The sequence below is a fragment of the Populus trichocarpa genome, chromosome 8, assembly GCF_000002775.5.
Source record: "Populus trichocarpa isolate Nisqually-1 chromosome 8, P.trichocarpa_v4.1, whole genome shotgun sequence".
NCBI lineage: Eukaryota > Viridiplantae > Streptophyta > Magnoliopsida > Malpighiales > Salicaceae > Populus > Populus trichocarpa.
The window spans coordinates 17,477,389-17,501,096 of NC_037292.2; the positions used below are offsets into that span (position 1 = coordinate 17,477,389).

The 23,708-nt window shown below is 36.3% G+C and overlaps 2 protein-coding genes across 2 annotated transcripts; one reads left to right on the forward strand and one right to left on the reverse strand.

The window, feature by feature from the left end:
• Window positions 1–4,642: 4,642 nt before the first annotated feature.
• LOC18101882 (major allergen Pru ar 1) lies at window positions 4,643–5,673 on the reverse strand. The gene is made up of 2 exons (XM_006380163.3): window positions 5,430–5,673; window positions 4,643–5,318 (listed from the first exon to the last, which is right to left on the reverse strand). Exons 1-2 carry the CDS (start codon window positions 5,611–5,613, stop codon window positions 5,029–5,031), a joined length of 474 nt encoding a protein of 157 aa, XP_006380225.1. The 5' UTR covers window positions 5,614–5,673; the 3' UTR covers window positions 4,643–5,028.
• A 14,578-nt stretch (window positions 5,674–20,251) lies between these two features.
• Window positions 20,252–23,498, forward strand: LOC18101883 (putative disease resistance protein RGA3). Its single transcript, XM_024606337.2, has one exon. The coding sequence runs from the start codon at window positions 20,349–20,351 to the stop codon at window positions 23,067–23,069; it is 2,721 nt and encodes a 906-aa protein (XP_024462105.2). The 5' UTR covers window positions 20,252–20,348; the 3' UTR covers window positions 23,070–23,498.
• Window positions 23,499–23,708: the final 210 nt, after the last annotated feature.

Here is a 23,708-nt window from a genome sequence, read left to right on the forward strand (position 1 = left end):
GTGCTCAGCAGTCCTTGGTGACATGAATAACCTCTGCAGTCTAGGTGTGATCGGGAAGTATCTAAGTTTTTTATATGCCACTAGAGTCTTTCCCCTGCCAGTTCTAGGTTTGTAATGGGAATGCCCGCATGTCATGCACTCGGTCATCTCAGCATTTTCAAGGTAGTATAACATGCAGAAGTTAGGGCACATGTCAATTTTTTGGTATCCTAAACCGAAGGGTTTCATCATGGACTTCGCAGCATAGAAGTTCTCTTTCAGCTTGTTCCCTTCAGGTAAAATGCTTCTTGCCCATTTAATAATCTTGTCATACCCGGCCTCACTCAACCCGTGATCTGACTTGATGGTGAACACCTGTGCTACGACCGATAATTTACTGTGGTTCGTGCAGCCATCCCATAATGGTTCGTCAGAATCTTTCAACAAATCAAAAAACCTAGCTGCATCTGCATTAGGTTCTTCTTCTACGATTGGACATTGACTGCCATTACCTTGATTCATTCTCATTGCATCCATAACCATATTTCTGTAAGGATTAGTGTTGTCATTTGCCGCTTCATGCACGGCGTTGCTTGCACTAGAAGTAGACCCAACCACCGTTTCTTCCATTCTCCTCTCACTCTCGCTAACAAATACTTCTCCATGTGCATACCAACACTGGTAATTCTCTATAAACCCTTTGTGTAGAAGATGCATCATTACAACATCTTGATGCAGATACTTTTTATTTTCACACTTCCTGCATGGACACCTAATTCCGCCTCCAGTAAAATTTCTAGGAATAGATATTGCGAAATTAATAAAACCCTGAACCCCGTTACAATAATCCATCCTCCGCAATCCTTGGGGTGAATCTCGATACATCCATGAACGATCATCCATGATTTATATCGAACCTCTATAAAATTATGATGACATAATGTATTAATTAACTAAGTTAGGTAAATAAACTTGCAAAAATATTACTTTACCTCGAGATTATCCAACAAACCAATCACAACTTCTCATAAATATTAAATATTCATTATCATTTATCAACGTCCATTCAAATTAAAATATATAAATTTACAGAAATTACCACTCCGCAATACCATTGACAAAACTTTAAACGGACCCATTAAGTAAGCTATTAATTATTTCAAAACAGCACATGTACTTCGGTAGTTCCATAAAGTTTTAACAGTTTACAAACAAATACAATCTTACAAAATCTAAAACAAACCATAACAGGTATAGAATTATATATTCATATACTACAAGTTTGTTTGAGAAATAACAATAAAACATGTACATTTGCTAACAAAATACATATACTAAAAAAATGATAAAATATAATTGACATTTAATTAAATATTAAAATTTAAAAAGAAAGAATTACTTACAAAAATTGATAAAATCCTTCGGTAAATCAGAACACGGATGCTGTGACCACAAAACTTCAAGAAATATAACTTGTTGTGCTGATATGAGGAAGACTTTTTTTTAGGGGGGAGGGGGGGCTGGTTGTTTGCAGATGGGGAGAGTTGGGATTAGGAAGAAGAAGAAGGAAAAATAGGGGAGGAGAGGGTCGGCAGAGATGACATATATTAACTTTTACCGACGGATTCACCGACGGATATTCCGTCGGTGATCACGTCTGTGATTCTGACGGAAACATAGACACGTCACCGTACGGATCTGCCATTTCAAATCCCTCGGTGAGTCCGTCGGTAATGTAAACAGCGCACCGGTCACGTCACTGTACGGGCTGTCGTTTTTGAATCCGTCGGTGATGTCGTCGGAAAAAAATGACCCGCCAAAACCTCCACTTCAGCGACCCGTCTTTTTTTTAATTCGGAAACTTTTCCGTCCGTAATTCCTTTGGTAACTACCGACGGAATAACTACCGACGGAATATTTCCGTTGGTAGTTACCGAAAGAATTACGGACGGAAAAGTTTTCGTCGGTAGTTACCGACTGAATTACGGACGGAAAAGTTTTCGTCGGTAGTTCCGACCTCAAATTACCGACCGAAATATTCCGTCGGTAAATCCGTTGGTATTTAGCGAATTTCTGGTAGCGTTTTCTTTCTAAATTTTTACAGTGAAAAATTTAAATGGTGATTCCATTGATTTTTACAACAAGCCCTCGATGTCACTGTATGACATGTATTTCAAACTATTTCAACAAGTATAAAAACTATTTCAAACATTATAATTGCAATAAATGTTATCTTCACCCTACTTTTACTACTACAACTGTCGCCTTCTATTTAGAGGCAAGCATAATTGTAAAGAAAGCTAAATAGTGTGGGGTTTTCTTTGTAGCTTTAGACACAGATTATTGTGGATTGCGATCGTGAAATTTACATGGGTATGTTGTGTAATTAAGAGGACCATGGGGACGTTTTAGTATTTTTACGTTGTATTTTTTATTTTTTAATTGAAAAGCTATTGTCGCATGTTCCACATGACCCAGTGAGTGGGCGACACTCGCACCATTAAGGAGGCGTGTGAGATGCTTCTCGGTTGCCAAATCTAGCCATCCACCATATAACTAGATGCGCAGATGTGCCCTTTTCCATATGGTACGGTGCATGTAGACATATCATGGTTGAATTGTCGTCAATGATCGATTGTTTGTGTTTTTTCTTTTTTTCTCTCTCCTAACAACTAAATTACACAATTATTTTTTGTTTATTTGTTATTTGTTTCGGTCTGGCAACCCAAGCACCTTGGGTCTAAAAAACATGCAAGACCCAAGGTTCTTAGGTCTGACTACCATGTTTGGTGATAGACCCAGGCGGGGGCTGGCAACCATGTTTGGTGCCAGACTCAGGCGCAGGTCTGGCATGGTTGCTAGACCCAAGCTTTGTGGGGTTAGCAATCTTGTGCAAGTGTATTGTGGACTAAGACAAAGTCCATTGTAGACTTGCATAGTGGATTTTTTAAGCTCTGAAGACTTGGGATGGAGCTAATATTATCTTTTCATATAAAGTTAAAGTTTTATTTTCCCCATTGGTTGAAAAAATTGAAGCTCTAGTTGTGGGCGTATTTTAGTATTTCTTATAGACTCATTGATATTAAACATTTCAGTGAAGGTATGATAATCTTTTGACGATTATTTGCATAGTAAAAATAGTATTCTATCCCCATGGTTAACAAAATTAAGACTCGTTGTCAAGGGGTTTTTTGACCTTTAACACTGTTAAATAATTAAAATACATCATTTTATTCTTTGTTTGTTTGTTGTTTGCTTGTATTTGACATGAGTTGCCAGACCCAAGTACCTTGGGTAAACCAACCACGCCAGACCTAAGCTACTTGGGTATGGCAACAATGCGAGACTCAACAACCTTGGGTCTGGTAAACCATGTTTGATGCCATACCCAGGTGCGGTTTGGCAACCATGCATGGTGTCTGACCCAAGGAAATTAAGCCTGACATGCTTGCCAGACCCAAGAGCCTTAGGTGTGGCAGCCATGCCAGGTCCAAGCGACTTTGGTAGCTTTGTTAAGGTGTGTCTGGGCTCGGGTCCAGGCCTATTTAATATATATATATATATATATATGAATCAGGTGTAGTGCTTATCAGAATCTGAGTAGGTGATAATTAAAATGTTGAGACTTATAATTTTTTTATTTTTTATAAAAAAACATTTAAAGTATCCTTAAAATATTCTTAACAGAAATCCAAGTGCAGAATTTATTTATAAACAACAAATCATCACAAAAATCTAATCTAACGTTTTAGATCTAAAAATTCAAATCATGTCTTCCGATTGAAATCGTTTGTTTTTTATGTTTATGAATTTGTTATTACTTTAATAGAAATTATATCTTCTCTTTTTTTCTCTCTTTTTTGTGAATTTTTATTATATATATATATATATATATATATATATACACACATTAATCAAACTCAATGCAAAAAAACATTTATTTAATGGGCGGTCGCTTGTGATTTTTCACCGATGACAATATTATTTTATATTTTTTTAACAACACTGGACTATATGTGTTTAGTTTCATTATACAATTTATTTAGTTTTTTAAGTGCTTCTTCTACCCAACTGTATGACATCTATTGTTATATGAAAGAGTCCATCATTTCATCACATGCTGTTAGGAAGAAAAGATATGGAGCCCTCCAGAATGGAAGACTTAACGAATTTGAAAGAAAAGATATGGTTGTCAAACCCAGACGCGCGGGTCTAGTATGATTGCTAGGCCTAGACGCATGGGTCCAGATTAAAGCGTCTTAGGGTGGCAAACCATACCAGCCCCGAGTTTCTTGGGTCTGCCACCCATGCCAGATTCGAGGTACTTGGGTTTTGCATGACTGTCAGACTTAAAAGACTTGGGTCATATATGATTGTCAAACTTAAAACGCTTAAAACATTCTTTATATATTTAATATTTTTTTTTACATTTAAAAAAAATTTAATATTAACCTGTGACAAAGCGCGGGGCAATATACTAGTATAGACTAAAGGAGGCCACATCCCCTCCAAGTTTTTAAAAATTCCTTTAATTGATATAATTATAAACCCTCCGAGATTATTACCTTTAATTGATATATTATATTTTATTTCTTACTGAAATTCAATGAATCTAGAGATGAATCACAAAAGTAGATTTCATTTTTGAAACTTTGAGGTAGTGTTAGAATTAAAAGAGACAAACCATTTATTCTTAAAATTAATCGATCTTTCCCGTGAAGCAACAAGCATTCATTCTACAAAAAAGCATCAACAACTACTATTACAATTTAGTCCACATCGAATTTTTTTAATGGTAACATATGATAAAGAGAGAGTTTTGCATGTGTAGTGAAGTCAATTTTTTTCCTATACAGTGTGAGCATACCCTTCACACACAAAGCATTATGGGAATTTTCTTTCAGGAATTGAAAAGATGTAAAACACTTGCTTTCATAGTTATTATTTATTAGAAATTGGCAGAAGCTACTTTTATTTGGCAAGACTATAGTGATTAGATAGTCTAATGCATCGCTAAGTGGTGTCTCGGAGTGTCTCATCGCAGTCTCATTATGCGTAGGCCTGAGGATTTGCAACTACGTAGGTTTCCACAGCCTTGTAAACTGCTGCAGCCTTTTCCTTGCCTTCCTTAATTTCCTCTTCCTTTATTTCAGCACCTGGTTTTGGGAAATACTTGCACACCACTTTAGTTTTGCATCCTCCTTCAGGGGTGGCCTCAAACTTCATATCATAAGCAATTGATTCAAATTTGCCCAGCAAAGGAACACCCTCAATTGTTGTGTAGCTATGAGTCAGGTTGACTTTGTCCACTGCATCAATCCTGGTCTTCGCATACTTACCTGCATAAGAAAAGGAACAAAGATGACAATTTTGTCAATGTGTACTTCTCCTTATGTTGCAATTAATTAAATATTTTGTTCTACTGAATAAAAAAGTGAAAAGTAACTAGCCTTCGGCAAAGGTCAACTTCTTGATAGTCCCAGGGCCTCCATTTCCTTTGATTGTTTCAATACTCTTCACAGCCTGCGGCACGAGCTTGGGAATGAGGGTGTCAGCCTCAAGTACCATGGCCGTGAACAACCTTTTAGCCGCGGCGGGGCTGGAGAACTCCTCAGTGAATGTGAGAACTTCCATGATTTTTTCTAAAGCAAACAATGAAGAGAAGGATATGAAAAGATGGGTGACGAAGTGAAAACAAAGGTTTGGTATTTATATATAGATTGAGAAGAGAAGGGTGTAATGTGTTAGTGCTAGCTAGAGTGTGCTGCCAATTACTATGGCTGGCACCAACTCAACTAATTCAGTAACTAATTATTCAGCTTGAAATAAAAAATTCGGTAGCGGAAGAGCTACTGGCATGTACATAATTTCTAGAAGACGATTTCAACTAGGAAAATGGTTGTTAGAGGGCGGTGACTTGTGCACTACAATAACAGAGTTTTAGCCAACCCAATATTAATGGCAGGGACCATTCTCTTTCCTACCTAGTCGGCATTAATGCTTCATAATTCCTGTTTTCGTTGGTTCCGTGTATGACTCTGTTAAAGTCATGAATTGAATTGAGTAGGTTAATTTAAAAAAAAGTTAAAATAATGTAATTTTTTTTTAAATTAAACTAGAATTTGACAAGGTTAATTGAGTAGGTTAATCGGGCTTTTATGAATCAGTTAAAAAAAAGTTAAAATAATGTAATTTTTTTTAATTAAACTAGAATTTGACAAGGTTAATTGAGTCTTGGATTGACTTATTGGATTAATAAAATTTAATTAAGTTAATTTTCACATACTGAGAGAATTGTTTCCGCAGCAACTATCACGTTTTTCCCTAACCTCAATTATATAGTGTTGGGTTACAAAATAATACTGTGGTTTGGGTTATGGGATCCATCAATAAATGAGATTTTGATGAAGCAATTTTTACATGCTTCCAGTCCTGCGTTTTTTATTTTAGCTGCTTCATGTTTATTGTTGAAGACACCAACCAAAACAACCTTCATAATTTTCATTTCTTCAAGAACCAACCGTATAAATAAAAAAAAGCTATAAATTAGATCTAAAATGTTTGTGTTTGAATAGAACTGCATCCAGTGTGCTTGATGTCAACAACAAAAAACCAGTTTTTTAATTTATTAAATAATAAAGTAGAATGAAATAGTTGTATAAATTTAATTAAATCTATAATATTTCAATTAAAAACTATTAATATTAATATATGTCTTTTTTAATTATTTTATAACCTCAATTTGAAAAGCATTCTTAACCAAACATATTAAACTATTTTTTGTTTAACCTCAATTTCAACCACAGTTTAAACCAAACATATATTTTACTAAACCAACCTCAACTAAAAGTTTTTTTTATAAAATAATTTTTTTCAAACCACAACCATAAAAACTACCACAAGTCTCACATCAGCTAGTCATCAAAATAACCAACCAAGCGAAGTCTCACATCTTATGCACTGAGAAAAAAAAGATTGTGGATATAAATGTAGTTTTAGTTTTATGAGTTAATAAAAAAAATTCAACATTTAACTAAACATAACTCTCAATTTTTTTAATTAATTATTTATAATTTGTACATTTCTAAATAATGAGAATTAATGTGTTCATGATCATATGATGAAGTCTAGCGGAACTTAATAGAATTCACAAACCCAAGATCCATCTAATTCAAGTTTGAGTATGAAATTGAGCTTATCATAATGAAAGATTTACTCCAAGGCAACAAAACTATAAATCACCCTATCACAAAGCTTACTCCTAGAGACGAGCAAAAAAAGTATAAAATCAATAACAAAGATTGATCAATTCTTTGAAGAGTTAAAGTTCAATCAAGAAACAAGAGAGACAATATTTTATTCTGAAAAAAAAATCTATTCTTGAAGAATTCTTCACAAAGAGTACTTCTACTAGAAAGCTAAGTAACTCTAGTTTCTCTAATGGGTTACATATAAACTCAGTTTAAATAATACCCAAACCAATCTAAAACTAGCATATACTAATTAAAATAAATAAAATAAACAAGCTTGAAACTTAAACAAGTATTGTCGCACAAAACAAAGATAGATCAATAGCTCATCTAATTAAAATAAGACAAGATCGGTTTTTCTCGTAATCTACTGGCAGCATCAAAGATCAACTTTAAACGAATAGTTTTATCTCATCTTAAAGAATTAATGGTGTTCCATATATAATTGAAAATGTATGGAAATCTAGTTTCCAGCCTAACAAGAATATAATCAAAATCGACTTTGCAGCTCCAGTTATGATCAAAACTATATCGAAAGATCAAACTGTCCGATTTGAGTCTTCTTATTTCAATCCTTGTGTAATGGCCTTGGTTCCACCAACAAGCCCTTCTTGAACATGAATTATATTAATCAAGGCTTGCTCTTTATTATTCATTACCCTTTTAAATTCCACCTTAGCCCATGTATCTCAAAGAAGTCCGTTGAAAGCCTCTTTAAACCTCTTAGCCTTAAGCCTTGTCACTGTACCAACTGAAACCTCTAATAGATCCTTTAGTGTTGTTTGGATTGCATTATTATAGGATTATTTTTTTTATGAACGAGTATCTAGGAGATAGATTGAAGTTAAATCCCATAAGGCTTAGAAACATATTGATGTAAAACTCTTAATCACGTGGTCAAATAACTCCTAACAAAGTTGAAATACAACTTGAAAAGCTAAAAACCAGGTTTGATAGAACTCTGAACCAGAGGTAACCTTATACATTAACCAAAGGTATTAGAATAAACTTGGATCCAAATATAACCTTGTACTTAAAAGACAGAAGTATGCGAATGACATCATGAACTCAGTTAATCTTTAATAAATCGAATGGATGATTTTTGTCCATGCAAAGAAAGGATGTTTTACCACAAACAATAAAAAAAAAAAAAACTCACGTTTATTATCATCAAGCTTCTAAGATTTGCAGCTCCAAAAACATTATATAGTCTCCTTTAAATAACTATAATGGACCCCTTTTGAGTTATAAACTAATGGGTCTAAACTAGGAATCAACTAACATAAGGCCAATAATGAAATAAACTCTTAAACAAAGTCTAATGGGTTAGAACAAACCCAAATTAAAAATAATTCTTCAACATCAAATAAATAAAATAGGATACTAAAAATAAAGTCTTCATACTAGAATTTATCCATGTAGCTGGAATCTCCAAGCTCTTCTAGGTAGTGTTTTGGCCAAAACTTTTAGTGTAGGTATTCAAATAGGAAACTTTGTTTTGATTGCTAGAATTTCCTTCTTTATGTTGCCTACTCTTAGTCTCCTTGATGTTCTAGGAATACCAACAAAATAAGAAAAAGAAACCTAAAAGAAAGATCTCCTTAGATGTTGTCATATCAAGTCCATGTGAAATTTGGAATCCTTGCAAAGTATAGACTTCAATTCTTCAATGAATCTAAGCCATATTAGCAACCTTTGTATCCCATGCCCATGAACCAGCTTAAGGCCTAAATAAGCCTCGTTTAATTTCTTTCTTTGTCTAAAATTAACCCATTACTGGTCTGGACTGATTAAGCCAAAAATAGTTAAGAAAAAACACTTTATCGATGAATCTATCAAGACAGTAACAACAACTTTGACCAGTTTAAATAATATTTTTTTCAAAATCTTATTGACCTGAAATTTATCAAAATATAGTTCCATATTTTTAGTATCTTCCTATAAAATTTTAGCTTGATTTGATATACAGTTTGAGAGATATATCTAATTTCGCAAAATTGATCAATAAGTATTTTAAGGAAAAAATAGTACCTAACTTGGTTTGTATCTTCTCCTCCCTCTTTGAAAATATTCATCTTCGAATCTATAATACGAAGATCATCCCCTAAATAAAACAAATCAGTACTAAATCAAAAAATAACATTATCATCAAATCCTGAAAGAACTTTATTAGCAAAAAAGGTCTTGTTGGTATATAATTTCTTTTTTTCACCCATCTTCCCCGTCTTTAATTTTATTTGCTCATCATATATTTGTTTAGGTGTCAAAGGCACAAGAATTATAGGCCTTTCATTCATTTCAAAGGAATATCTATTTATCAATCCATAATGCATAACTCTACTATCATATTATCATAGTCTACCAAACAACAAATAACTAGCTCGCATTGGCATAATGGTCACATAATACCTCATCACAATATTTAACAATATATAAAAAAATTATTCACCTTCACCTCACCACTATCATTCAACTATTGTAATTTATAAGGTATGAGATGTTTGATTGTGCGCAAGTTAAACTTTTTCACCAATTCAGTATTAACTACATTAGTGCAACTATCACGATCTATTATTAAGCTACACACCTTATTCTGAACATGGCATCTCACTCGGAATATGTTCTCCTTTTGATCTTTCAAATCATCCACTTTGACATGCATATTCAATGCTCTCCTCACCACAAGTGTCTCTTTCTTAATCAGATACTCAACACAAACATCATCAGCATCTGTTAATGGTGACATCTTCATCCTCCTCATTAGTCTCACCTTATTAGTTGCTTTCATAACCATGACTCTTTTGTTTGGACACTATGAAGCAACATGAACAAAACCCAAATAACAAAAGCATTTAATATCACGATTACGAGAAGTACGAATATCCTTAATACCTTTACCAATGACCAAGATATCTTTCTTCTTTCTAAGGTATTCAACCTTACCCTTCTTATTCAACTGTGATGAACCAACCTCAGTGTCAGTTTTCTTCAAGGTGTCAAATGGCCTAATGGTTGGCTTTTTCAAATGATAACCTTCTATTTAAGTTGTTTCTCCATTTTCAAAACCACATGCACCATCACCTCAAACTCTAAATAATGTTGTAACTCCATAATATATGTTATATCACGATTAAGGTCATTCATGAATTTAGTCATAATAGCCTCTTTATCCTCCTCAAAATTAGGCACCAATGTCATCCTCATTGTCACGAGGTCGCACCGCAACGTCGTCTAGGGTTGGTGGACGCTTTTGTCATGCCTCCCGATGAGGTGTGGTGCGTTGGGAAGGGTTTTTGAATTTAATCATAAAATTATTATTAATGTTTAGGAGTCGCCATCTAATATTATGGTTACTAGGAACCTATGGTCTACAAAAGTCTGGGTAAGGGACTGGTTGTGCAAGGGGAAGACGCATCACCTCCAGTGCACCCTACCTAAGGTAAGCTGCATTATTGTTTAGTTGTTTTTCTAGGTTGGGTTTCTATTCATTGGTCTTTTCTAACGTTTAAGATAGATCTCTCTTCATGAGAAAGTCTCTACCTTATTGGATTAAATCCTAACCATTATAAAGTCTGAATTTTAGCATCACATTTATTTACACCTTGTATCTTTAATATCTAAAGGTGTATTTTATCGTGTAATTTTACACCCTACAGATATTAAAGTCTACATCTGAAAAACAAATTGGAGAAAAAAAATGTTTTTGACATTTTGGTCGAATTCTAATGGATAATCATAAAATGGTTACGATATCCATGTTTGAATTTTTTTTAAATCATGAAAAAGATGCAATTTTTGTTTTTTATGAAAAATATGCTTTGAAAAATTTTAGGATTTGGTTGTATGTATAAAAATAAAAAAAAATTGAAAAAGAAAATTCATTTTAAAGTTTTTTCTTTTAGAGATTTTTTAAAAAATGTTTTGAATTTTTTTGAAATACTTCAGAGAAAACAAAATATTTTAATAACAGATCTGTATTTTACAGTGTAAATATACAACCCGATATTATGCAAAATTGGTAGAAAAAGATTTGAGAAAATCAAAATTTTTTTGAACTGATTTTTGAAAAATTTTGGATTTTTTTGTTTTGTTTTTTTATTTAATATATATATAACATGTGGGCTGGGCCGACCTAGATAGCTGGGCCAAGACATTTGGGCTAGGCCAGAACTGGCCCGACCCAGGTGAGAAGTGAATTATTTGCAGAACGTGAATAATAAGTTCACGTTTTGCATGCAACTTTGTTGTTGCAAACGGCGGAGTGAAGTGGGAGGCAACCTGGCAGAGGAGAAGGAGTTGCTATCTAGGTGGTTGACAAGAGGCTGGTGGTTGTGTTGATGGAGAGTTTGGTCACCAGTGTTCTACTATATAGGAAGAAAAAGTTTGCAGAGAAGAGAGAAAGGCTGGAAAGAGAAGAGGGAGAGAGTCATGGTGGTTGCTTGGTAGCCGGTTGGTGGTTGTGTTAGCTTCCTTTGGTGGAGCTGGTGTTCGTGGTGGTGTACAGGCTGGGTTTGTTGGTATTCTCACCAGAGAAGGCAGTTGTGAAAGATGCCGCAGAAGGCTGACAGGGAAAGAAGGAAAATGAAAACAAGGGAATGGCTGGTTTTTTATGATTTTTGTACCTGATTTTCTTCTTGCTTAGGCCATGAAATGCACCTCTATTTATAGGAGGTGGAAGAGGGACATTTTGTCTTTAATGGTGCCAATTCGTGGCCTTTGGTTTGGCTGGAAAGGATCCCAACCATTGGTTCAAAGTGTGCATCGTGAGTTGTCAAATCTATAAGAAAGGCTGCCTTAGTTGGCTTCTTTAGGCCAGCGCTGGGGCCGATGTCATGTTAAGAGGCCTGAATGGACCATACTCGGAGATAGAGGGATGTTAGGTGACCATTTTGGTACATGTGTTGTCAATTTTGGTGGACATATAAGGTATTAAATGCACCTTAAAAGTAGCTTCCTGAGATGTCATTTTCGGGCAAATTTGGAGAAGACAATGAACAGTTACCAGACAACGTGTCGCCAGGTTTTTTTTTTAAATGAAAAAGGGCGTCGTTTAGGGTTAAATTAGGGAGTTTTGTCCAACTTCAATGTAGTCCTTTATCTTTCAATTTCGTTCAATTGAATCCCTAATTGACCCTAAACTTTTGATTTAATGCAAATTAGCCCTTGCCGAGCTTCAATTTGAACCCCATATTTACGCACCTTTTGCACTTTAGTCCGTGGTCTTGGTTTTATGCAATTTAACCCTTAATTGACCATTAAACTTTCAATTTCTTCAATTTTACCCCTAATTTTTGTCAATTAAGCCCCTATAGTTTGGTGCCTTTTGCATTTTTTCTAGGTAGGTCACCCATTACAACGCGACCAATTCTCCATGTTTTTTTATCTGGGTAGGTCACCCATTACAATGAGGCCAATCTTCCACCTGGGTAGGTCACCCATTACAATGAGACCACTCTTTTCTTTTTCCTTGGGTAGGTCACCCATTACAATGAGACTAACATTTTTTCTAGGTAGGTCACCCATTACAACGCGACCAATTCTCCATATTTATTTTTATCTGGGTAGGTCACCCATTACAATGAGACCATTCTTCCACCTGGGTAGGTCACCCATTACAATGAGACCATTCTTCCACCTGGGTAGGTCACCCATTACAACTCGACCATTCTCCATGTTTTTTTTATCTAGGTAGGTCACTCATTACAATGAGATCATTCTTCCACCTGGGTAGGTCACCCATTACAACACGATCATTCTTCCTTTTTTTCATTTTTAGGTAGGTCACCCATTACAACACGATCACTCTTTCTTTTTTCTATTTTTGGGTAGGTCACCCATTACAACTCGACCATTCTCCATGTTTTTATCTGGGTAGGTCACCCATTACAATGAGACCATTCCTCCACTTGGGTAAGTCACCCATTACAACACGACCACTCTTTTTTTTTTTTCATTTTTGGGTAGGTCACCCATTACAACTCGACCATTCTCCATATTTTTTTTTATCTGAGTAGGTTATCCATTACAATGAGACCACTCTTCATTTTTTTACTTGGGCAGGTCGCCCATGAAAATAGACTAGGGTAAGCGTGAGTGTGTGGGCTGGTCGCCTATGAAAATAGACCACTTTGAATATGTGTGGGCAGGTCGCCCATGAAAATAGACCAGGGTAAGTGTGAGTGTGTGGGCAAGTCGCCCGTGAAAACAGACCAATTTTCTTCAAAAGGGGCAGATTGCCCAAAATAATGTGATCGTTTTCTTTTTTTCTTTTTTTCTTCTTTATAAAACTTACTACGCAAAATCTTTGCTCCGTAAGTATTGTAAAGAGGGGGGCAACTGTCATAACCCATTTTTGAGTTATTCCCCAATTCTCTCTTAAAACAAATAATACAAAAAAATCAAAAAAATATTATCAAAAAATATAACAGTGAAAAGAGGATGCCAAGACGCTCAGAAAATAGTCAAAATTTGGTTGAGAAGGTTTAAAAATACAAAAATTAAAATTTAACAGTATTTTATTAACTGATGATAGCCCTGTTGACAAAGAAAATTCAATTTGAGGAAGAAAAGTCCAAAATCAAATGTTGATGGACTCAATTAAATTATATTGAAGGTTTAATTGAATTTATGGAGAGTTTAATTGAAAGAAAAATTGATTTTGGAGTTAATTTGGGCTTTAATTGGAAGAAATTAAAGTTCTGGGGTCAAATTATAATTTTTGAAAGTTAATTTGGTCAAATCAGAGGCTTAATTGCATAAATATTGAAGTTTGATGGCCACTTGGGGACTTAATTGAAGAAATTTGAGACCAAAGACCAAAATGCAAAATGCGCGCAAATTGAAGGATTGGCTTGAAATCTGGCACTTTGGCGCCAGTTTTCATTTAAATGAAACGGCGCGTTTTAAGCAAAACGACGATGTTTCATGCGTTTGAAAAAAAAAGGACGAAACGGTGCCGTTTTAAGGCGGTATTGTTTCTTCTTCTTCCTCCCCTGGACGTGCAGCAGGGGAAGAAAAGTTTTATTTTCTTCCCCTTGTCTCTTCCTCCCACGTGCTTTAGAGCTAAAGTCAGACACCACCCATCTCATGATGAGATGCCAGAGCAGCTGTGTCCCACAAGCGACGCCTCCATTGGCCACCACTGTCGGCGTCGTGGCAGAGCAGGCGACGTGCACCCCATGCATGGGCGGCGATGGGATGGGGTAGGGTCAACCCGACTCCCCCTACCTCTATAAATACCACCCGAACGCAGAAGAGAAAAAAAGAAGAAAAGAGGAGAAAAACAGCAGAAAAGGGGGGAAACTGAGAGAGAGAAACTGACTGTGTAGAGAGAGAAACGACCGAAACTGAGAAACACAAAAACATGGGATATCGACTAGGAAACTGAGAGAGACAAACGGGGAGAAGGAAGAAAAAGAACAGAAGGGATAAACCGGCGGGGAAGGAAACGCCGACCGGTGTCTCTGCACAGTGGAGAAGAAGTGTCGCTGCTGTCACTGGGTCTCACTGTCACCGCCACCGCAGCGCCACCGAGAACAACCACCAGCATCACCACCAGCTCAATCGCCCGAGATCACCGCCTCAGGTAATTCTTCTTCTCCCCTAGCCGCCGGTCCTAATTCATCTTCTTGTCTGCAGAACTATGCACGTTCTGCATGCAAGAAGAAAATAATTAGTCGGTTATTGTGCATGCGCATAGTAACCGACTCATTAATTAACTGGTTACTGTGCTCATGCACAGTAACCAGTCATGGGTTTCTTTCCTTCTCCGGCGGGCTGGAACATCAGCCCAACCCACGCGGCTGGGCTGAGTCCAGTCCCTTTTTGCTCCGGGCTGGAACATCAGCCTAGCCCACCTGGCTGGGCTGAGTCCAGCCCTATTAACTAAAGGTTGGAACATCAGCCCAGCCCACGCGGCTGGGCTGAGTCCAGCCTTGTGGCTAGGCCAATACAGGCCCAGCCCAGTCCATTTTTTTTATTTTTTTTATTTTTTTTTCTCTTTTTGTATGTGTGTTTTTTTTGTTATATATCTATATTTTTTTAAAATTTGTGATTTTTCCATGGATTTTTCTACGTCATTTAGACTAAGATTGGTCTGTATTTTAATATCATAAAAATAAAAATCCGGTATTAAAAATACCTGGTTTTCAAAAAAAAAAACTTTTGTTTCCATGCATACGGCCAAGTCTCTCAAAGCTAAAAAACTCATATTGTATTTTTTTTTATAACAAAGAAAACTTCAAATTATATATATATATATATATATATATATATATATATAGACACACACACTAGCATGTATTTTGGCTTTAATAACCAGTTTATTAAAGTCATGAGAACTTGACCAATATTTCAAAAAAAATAAAAAAAATATTTTGTTTTGTTTTATGTCTGGGATTATGAATTTATACGTAAAACGTATTCCCGATATTAAAAATTCTCTATCAACATTAGACCGGTTAGATTTTTACCCCATAAGATAAGAACCTCCTTATTGAGGAGGGCTTTTCTTAAACCCTAGACGGACCAACATGAGAAGACCTTAGAATTTTTTGACAATAAAACAATGCAGCTTACCTTAGGTAGGGCGTATTTGGGGTGCTAATACCTTTCCTTTACGCAACCAGCTTCCGTACCCAATCTCTGAGACCAGTTAGGGTTCCTAGTGACTAAAATACTAGGTGGCGACTCCCACACCATTTTTCACCGCTAATAGACAAAGAATTCCTTGTCTCACCATATTTTCCACAATAGATAGACATATCACACCTGATGATGGGGGGTGGTGGGCGATCGCCGCGACGCCGCACACGTGCGACAACAATTTCTTCTTCATGCAGCTTCTCTCTCATCTTCTCAAGTAATAGTGGTTGTGTTCCTCAACTACTTCAATACTTCATATGTGAGTAGAACCTCCTGAGTAGTAGCAAACTCTCGCAAGCAACAAGGATTCAATCAGCTTAATAACGCTTCGATACTTTGGCTTCAACAATATCAGACAAACAGCGACAGCTCCAGCAACCACGAGCATCTCTACCATGAGCTACCATCCTCATGACAACGCCACCAGCTAAGCAATACCCCCCCGGTCAGCGACTATCATTTCATTCGATTTTTTGATTTATCTAATGGGGTCTAAAAAGACTTTGGAGTCACCAACAACACTTGTAAGCAGTATTAAAGGTGATGAGGAGCGTTTAATAAAAGTAACAACAACAACTTGGTTGATTTCCTTATAAGAGATTTCGTAGTAGTCCAACCATACTTGGCCGTTTGATATTGAAACAACAACTACAATAGCTTTTAGCATATGTAGCTCTTTAGGATCCCAACAGCTGTGATTTGTCCTTTGTTTCCTTCAAGAGCAATATTAGCAACAATCTCTCCTTAGAAGCTGCGAGCACCTCTACAGTGGTCTTCCATCTCCAACACTTCAGCACAACAACGCTACATCACATGAACTCCAGCGGTATCAGCTTTAACATAGCAGCCTATCAATCCAACCGGTAGCTCGCAGCCAACAACAACAACAACAACAGCACTCATTTAATCATCAATCAACTACAACAATGAAGGATTTTCCTACAGCAGCTTACCTCACGAGTAGTGGCAGTAGCAACCAACTGTGAAGAAAACAAACATGAGCATACATTGAAATTTCAACGTAGCAGAACCCCTCTATAGAAATTTGTTTGTGGCTCTACTAGAGAGAAAATCAAGAGGAGATGTAATAGTTTCAGGCCATCTACAATCTTCTCCCACCAGTGTCAGCATTAAAATGCAGCAGTAAGGAGAAGAGACAGACTTAAACTGAAAAACATGAAGAAGACTAAAATTTCAACATAGTGAAGCTCCTTCTACAATTGTCTGTTTGTTGCATCATCAGTGAGAAATCAAAGAGGAGACAGAGGAGTTTCAGATTTACCAGGTTCTCCTCCTCTAGTAGAGACAGCGCATGATTCCACGTGTCGGTAATGGCGATGTTGTGTAGTTTCACGCACTATCGGGATTACCTAACAACCTTGGAAGGTCAATTCCTAACCCCAAACCATTTATTTGATAAATTATTAGTTTTGGGGACAAATTATTAATCATGCGTATGGTTTTGGGATTGTTTAATGATGATTTGTGATTGATTAAGATTTAAGATAAAAATCATCAATTTGTTTTCATTGTATACGGTCAAATCTCTCAAAAATATGAAAAAAAATTCATATTATTAGTATTTCCATATGAAAATTCAAAAATACATATTTGCATGCATTTTAGGATTTAATAACCAATGTATTAAATCCATGAGAATTTGGCCAATATTTCAGTAATCACTATATTTTAATTCATGAGAATTAATGGTTAAAAATCTTGGTACAAAACATTGGACTTACAAGTGAGACTATTATTTGAAATATCAGGAGTTGATTAGAAAAACTTTTTCCTAAGAATTTATTTGGGTACTCGAGTTTATAATAAATTCTTAAACACTGAATTTATTCATACGAGTAAATCTCAATCATAAACCATAGGTAAACCATTGATTAGAAAACCACTAAAACCTTTATACCACATCAAACTACACAAAACAACTTACATCAGGTAGGGTGCGCTAAGGGTGTTAATACTTCTCTAGCCACGACCAGTCTCTTACCCTCGAATCTATGATAAGATCAGTACACCTAGATTTCCTAGCGACCCTGAACTAAACATCTAGTTGGCGACCAACAACCCCCCAACACCGCGCATCCAAATACGATATTTTGTATGAAATATGCATGAAAATTTTAGAATTTGGTTATATGTACACAAAATAAAATATATTTTTTGTATTTTTGAAATGAGAAATTTTTCTAGAAATGTTTTGGAATTTTTGAGAAATTTCAACGAAAAACAAGTATTTTTAATATCGAGTTAGTATCTTATAGTATAATTCTACAGCCTTGATTTTAAGTGAAATCCTTGAAAAGAAATATATTTTTATGTTTTTGAAATGAAAGGATTATTTTTTTGAAATTTTTAAGAATCTATTTGGATGGAAATTAAAATAAAAACAAGTTAAAAACTATGGAATAGGCATAAAGATGAGTTTGCCAAACACACCCTTAGCCTGGGGGCTAGGCTAGTTGGACTCAAGTCCCAAGCCTAGCCCGGTTTGGTTTTTGAGCCGGTAATCAGCCCAAACATTTTTTTTTTTAATACATGGTGGTTGGACCAAACTCAACCACGTGGGTTGGGTTGAGAGTCTAGCCCATCCCTCTTTCATTTGAAAGAAAAACAGAGGCAGCATGAAGTGATAGTTATTGAGGAATAAAGGTTACCTGGAGCAGGGGAGGAAAGCATCGTGACGGTTGCTGAAAGAAGCTTGCGGTGCTTTCGTTGTTGCTGGTCTCGTTGCAGGGGCTGAAGTTGTTGTGCTTGGGCTGTTGGCACTGCATGGGAGGAAGAAGTTGTTGAGGCCATCATGGTGTAGAAGAGTTGATTGTGGTTGGGTTGAGGAAGTGCAGCTGCCATTGGGAGCTTGGTGCTGCTGCAACTGGAAGTTGAAGCTGTTGTAACTTGTCCAGGAGGTTGCCGTTACTGTGGAGAGCCAAATTGGTGTGGTTGGTGAAGATACTGTTGGATGTTGTGATGTTGCTGAGGCTAGCTGTTGTCACCCGCAGCTGCGCCATCAGGTCTGGAGGAGAAGTGTTGTTTGTTAATGATGATGAGAGGACGTAGCGGCAAGGAGGAAAAAGATGAAGGTTGAGTTGTTGTTCCTCTTTCACCGCTGGTGGCAGTGATGGTCACGGAGGGAGAGGCTGTTGTTTATAGTTTCTTTGGTTGGAAATTTGAAGGAAGGTGAAGTTAGTGCTGTTGTGGCTGGTGCAGTAGGTGTGAATAAGTTGTGTTTGCTGATAGAAAAAAGGAGATATATATTGGCTGACAATGTGACAGTGAAGAGGGTGCTGTATGGTATTGTTAGATTTTGAGGCTGTGTTATTTTGAAAATGTTTTTAAAAAAATTTTAATTTTTTTTTAAATTAATATTTTTTTAAAATATTTTCAGATTATTTTGATATCAAAAATAATTTTAAAAAAATAAATATATATATTATTTTAATATATTTTAAATTAAAAAATATTTTAAAAATTTAATCACTGTTATATCATCAAACACGTTTTAGTTTACAAATGAACTATGATGACAGAGCTAGGATGGAAGCTTGATAGTGGCTGGTTGTGAGCTGGAGCTAGGGTGCAAACTGACCATGGTGTGCCTGACTTGTCTTTGATTGTTTTTTTCTTACAAAAAAGAGAGGTTTTTTTTGTCCATCCCTTTTTTTGCCAGTCGAACATTCTAAAACTTCTCCAAACATAACCGAACTAATTTTCATTTTCAACCTTTTAATTCCTCTTTAAAGCTAGCTCCACTTTTTTGTTTGAGTTCTTCTGGGTCACACATAAAAGACAAGCAAAAGAATGAAATTTCAAATTTGTTTAGGAATGGTGGAATAATATTTCACTCTTAGATGCAATTAAACATGTTATTGACTATGCAAATTTTTTTAAAGAGCTATGCATAGCAAAAAGAAATGAGAAACTTAAAGTTAATGAAACAATAAATACAAGGCAGAAGTATATGCTATTATTAAAAGAAAAAAAAAAAGATAGGTTCATTTTCTATTTCTTGTTAATTTGACAATAAAAGTTTTGAAAAAATTGGTTGAATTAAAGAGTTTTAATTATTATTATTATTATTTTATTAATGTAAGTGTTCGGGTTAACTTGTACGTATTTTGACTAATTCCATGGACTTTAAAGTTAATGATTATGTAAGTCTCTAGTTACTATTATATTAGCAACTACATGATTTAAATTTAAAATTATAAAAAAAAAATATTTTTTAATTTCAAGTTTTTTCCACAAAATCACCAGCTAGTTAATAGTAAAAAGTTTCAATTATTGAAATGTCAAAATGAAACTCGTAATCATTTTTTTTAACTAAGCTATAAAGAAAAAGTACAAAGCATTATTGTAAAAAGAAAACTTTAAAAAAAGCGTGTCCATTGACTTTATGATGTTTTTTTCTTCACTTTGCTGCTCCTCCATCATCAACCACAAAATTAATTGCCTGCTGCGCTAACCATGGCTGATGCTCTTGTATCAAAGGTCTTGCAGCAGCTAACTTCAGCCATTGAAAATGAGTCAGCATTAATCCTTGGAGGGAAAAAGAAGGTTGAAAAGCTTACTACAACCCTCACTGCTATCAGATCTGTGCTCATTGATGCTGAGAAAAAGCAAGTGAAAGAAAAGAGGGTGCGGGTTTGGTTAGAACAGCTTGAGGCCATATCTTATGACTTGGATGACTTGCTAGATGAATGGAACACCAAGATCTGTGAACCCAAAAGAATTGAGATAATGGGCCATCATCATTCCTCCCTTTCCAAGAAGATGGTACGTCTCTCCAAGTTTATTTCTCCATGTTTTTGTGTCAATCAACTTGTTATGCATCGTGATATTGGTAGCAAGATGGAATGTATTAAAGAAAGACTAGATGAGGTTGCAAATGAGAAAGACAAGTACCATTTTGATATTGACGGCAAGACGGAAGAAGCAGATCGACAGGAGACTACACCTCTAATTGATGTTTCAGAGGTATGTGGTCGGGACTTCGATAAAGATACTATAATAAGTAAGCTGTGTGAAGAATTCGAAGAAGAGAACTGCCCTCTTATTATCTCCATAGCTGGGATGGGAGGCATGGGAAAGACAACCCTTGCTCAGTTGGTGTTCAGTGATGATAAAGTGACTGCTCATTTCGAGCACAGAATCTGGGTGTGTGTTTCCGAGCCTTTTGATAGGATCCGGATTGCAAAAACGATCATTAATGCTTTTGATGAACTCCATACGTACATATTGTGGCAACATTTGCAAGAACATCTGCGCAAGTCTGTCATGGGAAAGAAGTTCCTTCTTGTGCTGGATGATGTATGGACTAATGACTTCAGGATATGGGAACCAATAAAGGTACCCCTTAAATCTGGAGCCCCAGGGAGTAGAATTTTAGTGACTACAAGGAATGAGGGAGTTTCAAAAATGATGGATGCTGCTTACATGCTCCCTCTAGGTAAATTGTCTCCTGAGGATTCTTGGTCATTGTTTAGTAAATTTGCTTTCTACGGAAAGAGCAGAGAGGATCGTGATAATTTAGAAGAAATTGGTAGAGAAATTGCAGACAAATGCCAAGGTCTGCCTCTGGCTGTAAAGTCCTTGGGGAGTCTAATGCGCTTCAAGGAAACGAAACAAGCTTGGGAGAATGTCCTTCACAGTGAATTGTGGGAATCGGAAGAAGCTGAAAGGGGAATTTTTCCTCATCTGTTATTGAGTTATCATGACCTGTCACCCCCCATTAAACGGTGTTTTGCATTTTGTGCTATTTTCCCTAGAGATCATAAGATAGAGAGAGACACTTTGATACAGCTTTGGATGGCTCAGGGTTTCCTTGTTCCAACGGGAAGTGTTGAAATGGAGCAAATAGGTGCAGAGTATTTTGATAACTTAGTAATGCGGTCATTCTTTCAAGATTTGGAAAGAGACAGGGATGATTTCAGCATAGTTGCTTGCAGGATGCATGACATTGTGCAAAGCTTTGCCCAGTTTCTTTCAAAGAACCAATGCTTCGTTATCGAATTTGATGAGAAAAATGTGTTAGAGATGGCTTCTTTGCATACAAAAGCCCGTCACATGACCTTAACGGGTAGAGAGAAACAGTTTCATCCCATCATTTTCAACCTGAAAAATCTGCGTACACTGCAGGTCCTGCAAAAGGATGTGAAGACAGCTCCTCCTGATCTATTTCATGGCTTGCAGTGCCTTAGGGGATTGGATTTGAGCCATACTTCAATTACCGGACTACCGAGTGCTGTTGGTAGACTTTTTCATTTAAGATGGTTAAATTTATCTGGCTTGAATTTTGTAGTGTTGCCTGATACTATCTGTAAGTTGTATAATTTGCTGGCCTTAAAACTTCATGGTTGTAGACGTCTTCATAGACTACCTAGAGGCCTTGGAAAGCTAATTAACCTGAGATATCTTAATATTGAAGAGACCGAAAGCCTTAGCGTATTGCCACAAGGAATTGGGAGATTAAGTAACCTCGGCACTTTGAGCAAGTTTTGTATTGGTGAGAATAGGGAAGGATGTAATGTTGGAGAACTGAAAAACCTCAATCATCTCAGAGGGCATCTGGAAATAAGTGGGCTAGAGAAGGTTAGAAATGTGAATGAAGTGATGGAGGCGAACTTGAAAAATAAGGAGCACCTAAGAAGTTTGGATCTAGCATTCTCGTTCGGAGGGCAAGAGCTGATCACAAATGTTCTTGAAGCTTTGCAACCACATCCTAACTTGGAAGCTTTACTTGTTTACGACTATGGTGGATCAATTTTGCCCAGCTGGATGACATTGCTTACAAAGATGAAAGATTTGAAACTCCTCAGATGTGTAAACTGCAAGGAGTTGCCTTCTTTAGGGAAACTCCCATCTCTAGAAAAACTTCTGATAGGACACTTCAACAATGTAAAATGCGTTAGTGTTGAGTTTCTTGGGATAGATCCTGTCACAGATCAAAATTCTATTACAGAATCAGTTGTTTTATTCCCAAAGTTGAAAGAGCTCACCTTTCGCTATATGGTGGAGTGGGAAAATTGGGATACAACAACAACAACCTCAGCTGCAACAAGGAGGACAATGCCATGTCTGCGCTCATTATCACTCTATGATTGCCCCAAGCTTAAGGCAATACCAGAAGGCCTCAAGCAGAGGCCTCTGGAGGAATTGATCATCACCAGGTGCCCCATTTTGGAATAGCAATGCTGTAGCCATAGCCTTCCAATTGACTAGCACTTCATGACAAACCATGCACTACCTGGAAATTTTGGTCAAGTCACGATTCTGTCAAAAGCTCAGTTTGGTTTTCGTATAGTTCAAAAGCTTTCCAACTATTATTTCTAGAAGTTCTGTTTGTCTAACTTGGGATTTCTTGCATCATTTAATTAAACTTTTGTGATTAAACTTTGCATAATATTCAGTTCATCCATAATTCATTTATAGCATCCACAAACCAATGTTCTGTGGAAAAACTTGGTTTGGAAATTGCATTCTTTATTGTCTATCTTATTTGGAATTTAAATTAGTTCGTAGAAGAACACTAGCTGCGATCTTGGGTTGTCATGATTGCATGATATTAGCCTGGTGTTGTAATTGTTATAAAAGAAAGAGTTCTTCAATTTGTATTCACTCGCTTAATGTTTTAAGTTTACAGTGCTCCTATATATACACAGAGAGGGTGTTCTTGAAAACTATGGATTCCTGCCATAGACAGGACTTATACAGCTGTGGAATAAATCAATTACTAAACTTTCTCATACAAACTCTCAACTAAATCAATGTACAGCTAATGCCAACACTCCCCCTCAAGTTAGTGCAAAGATGTCTTCGATGCCCAAC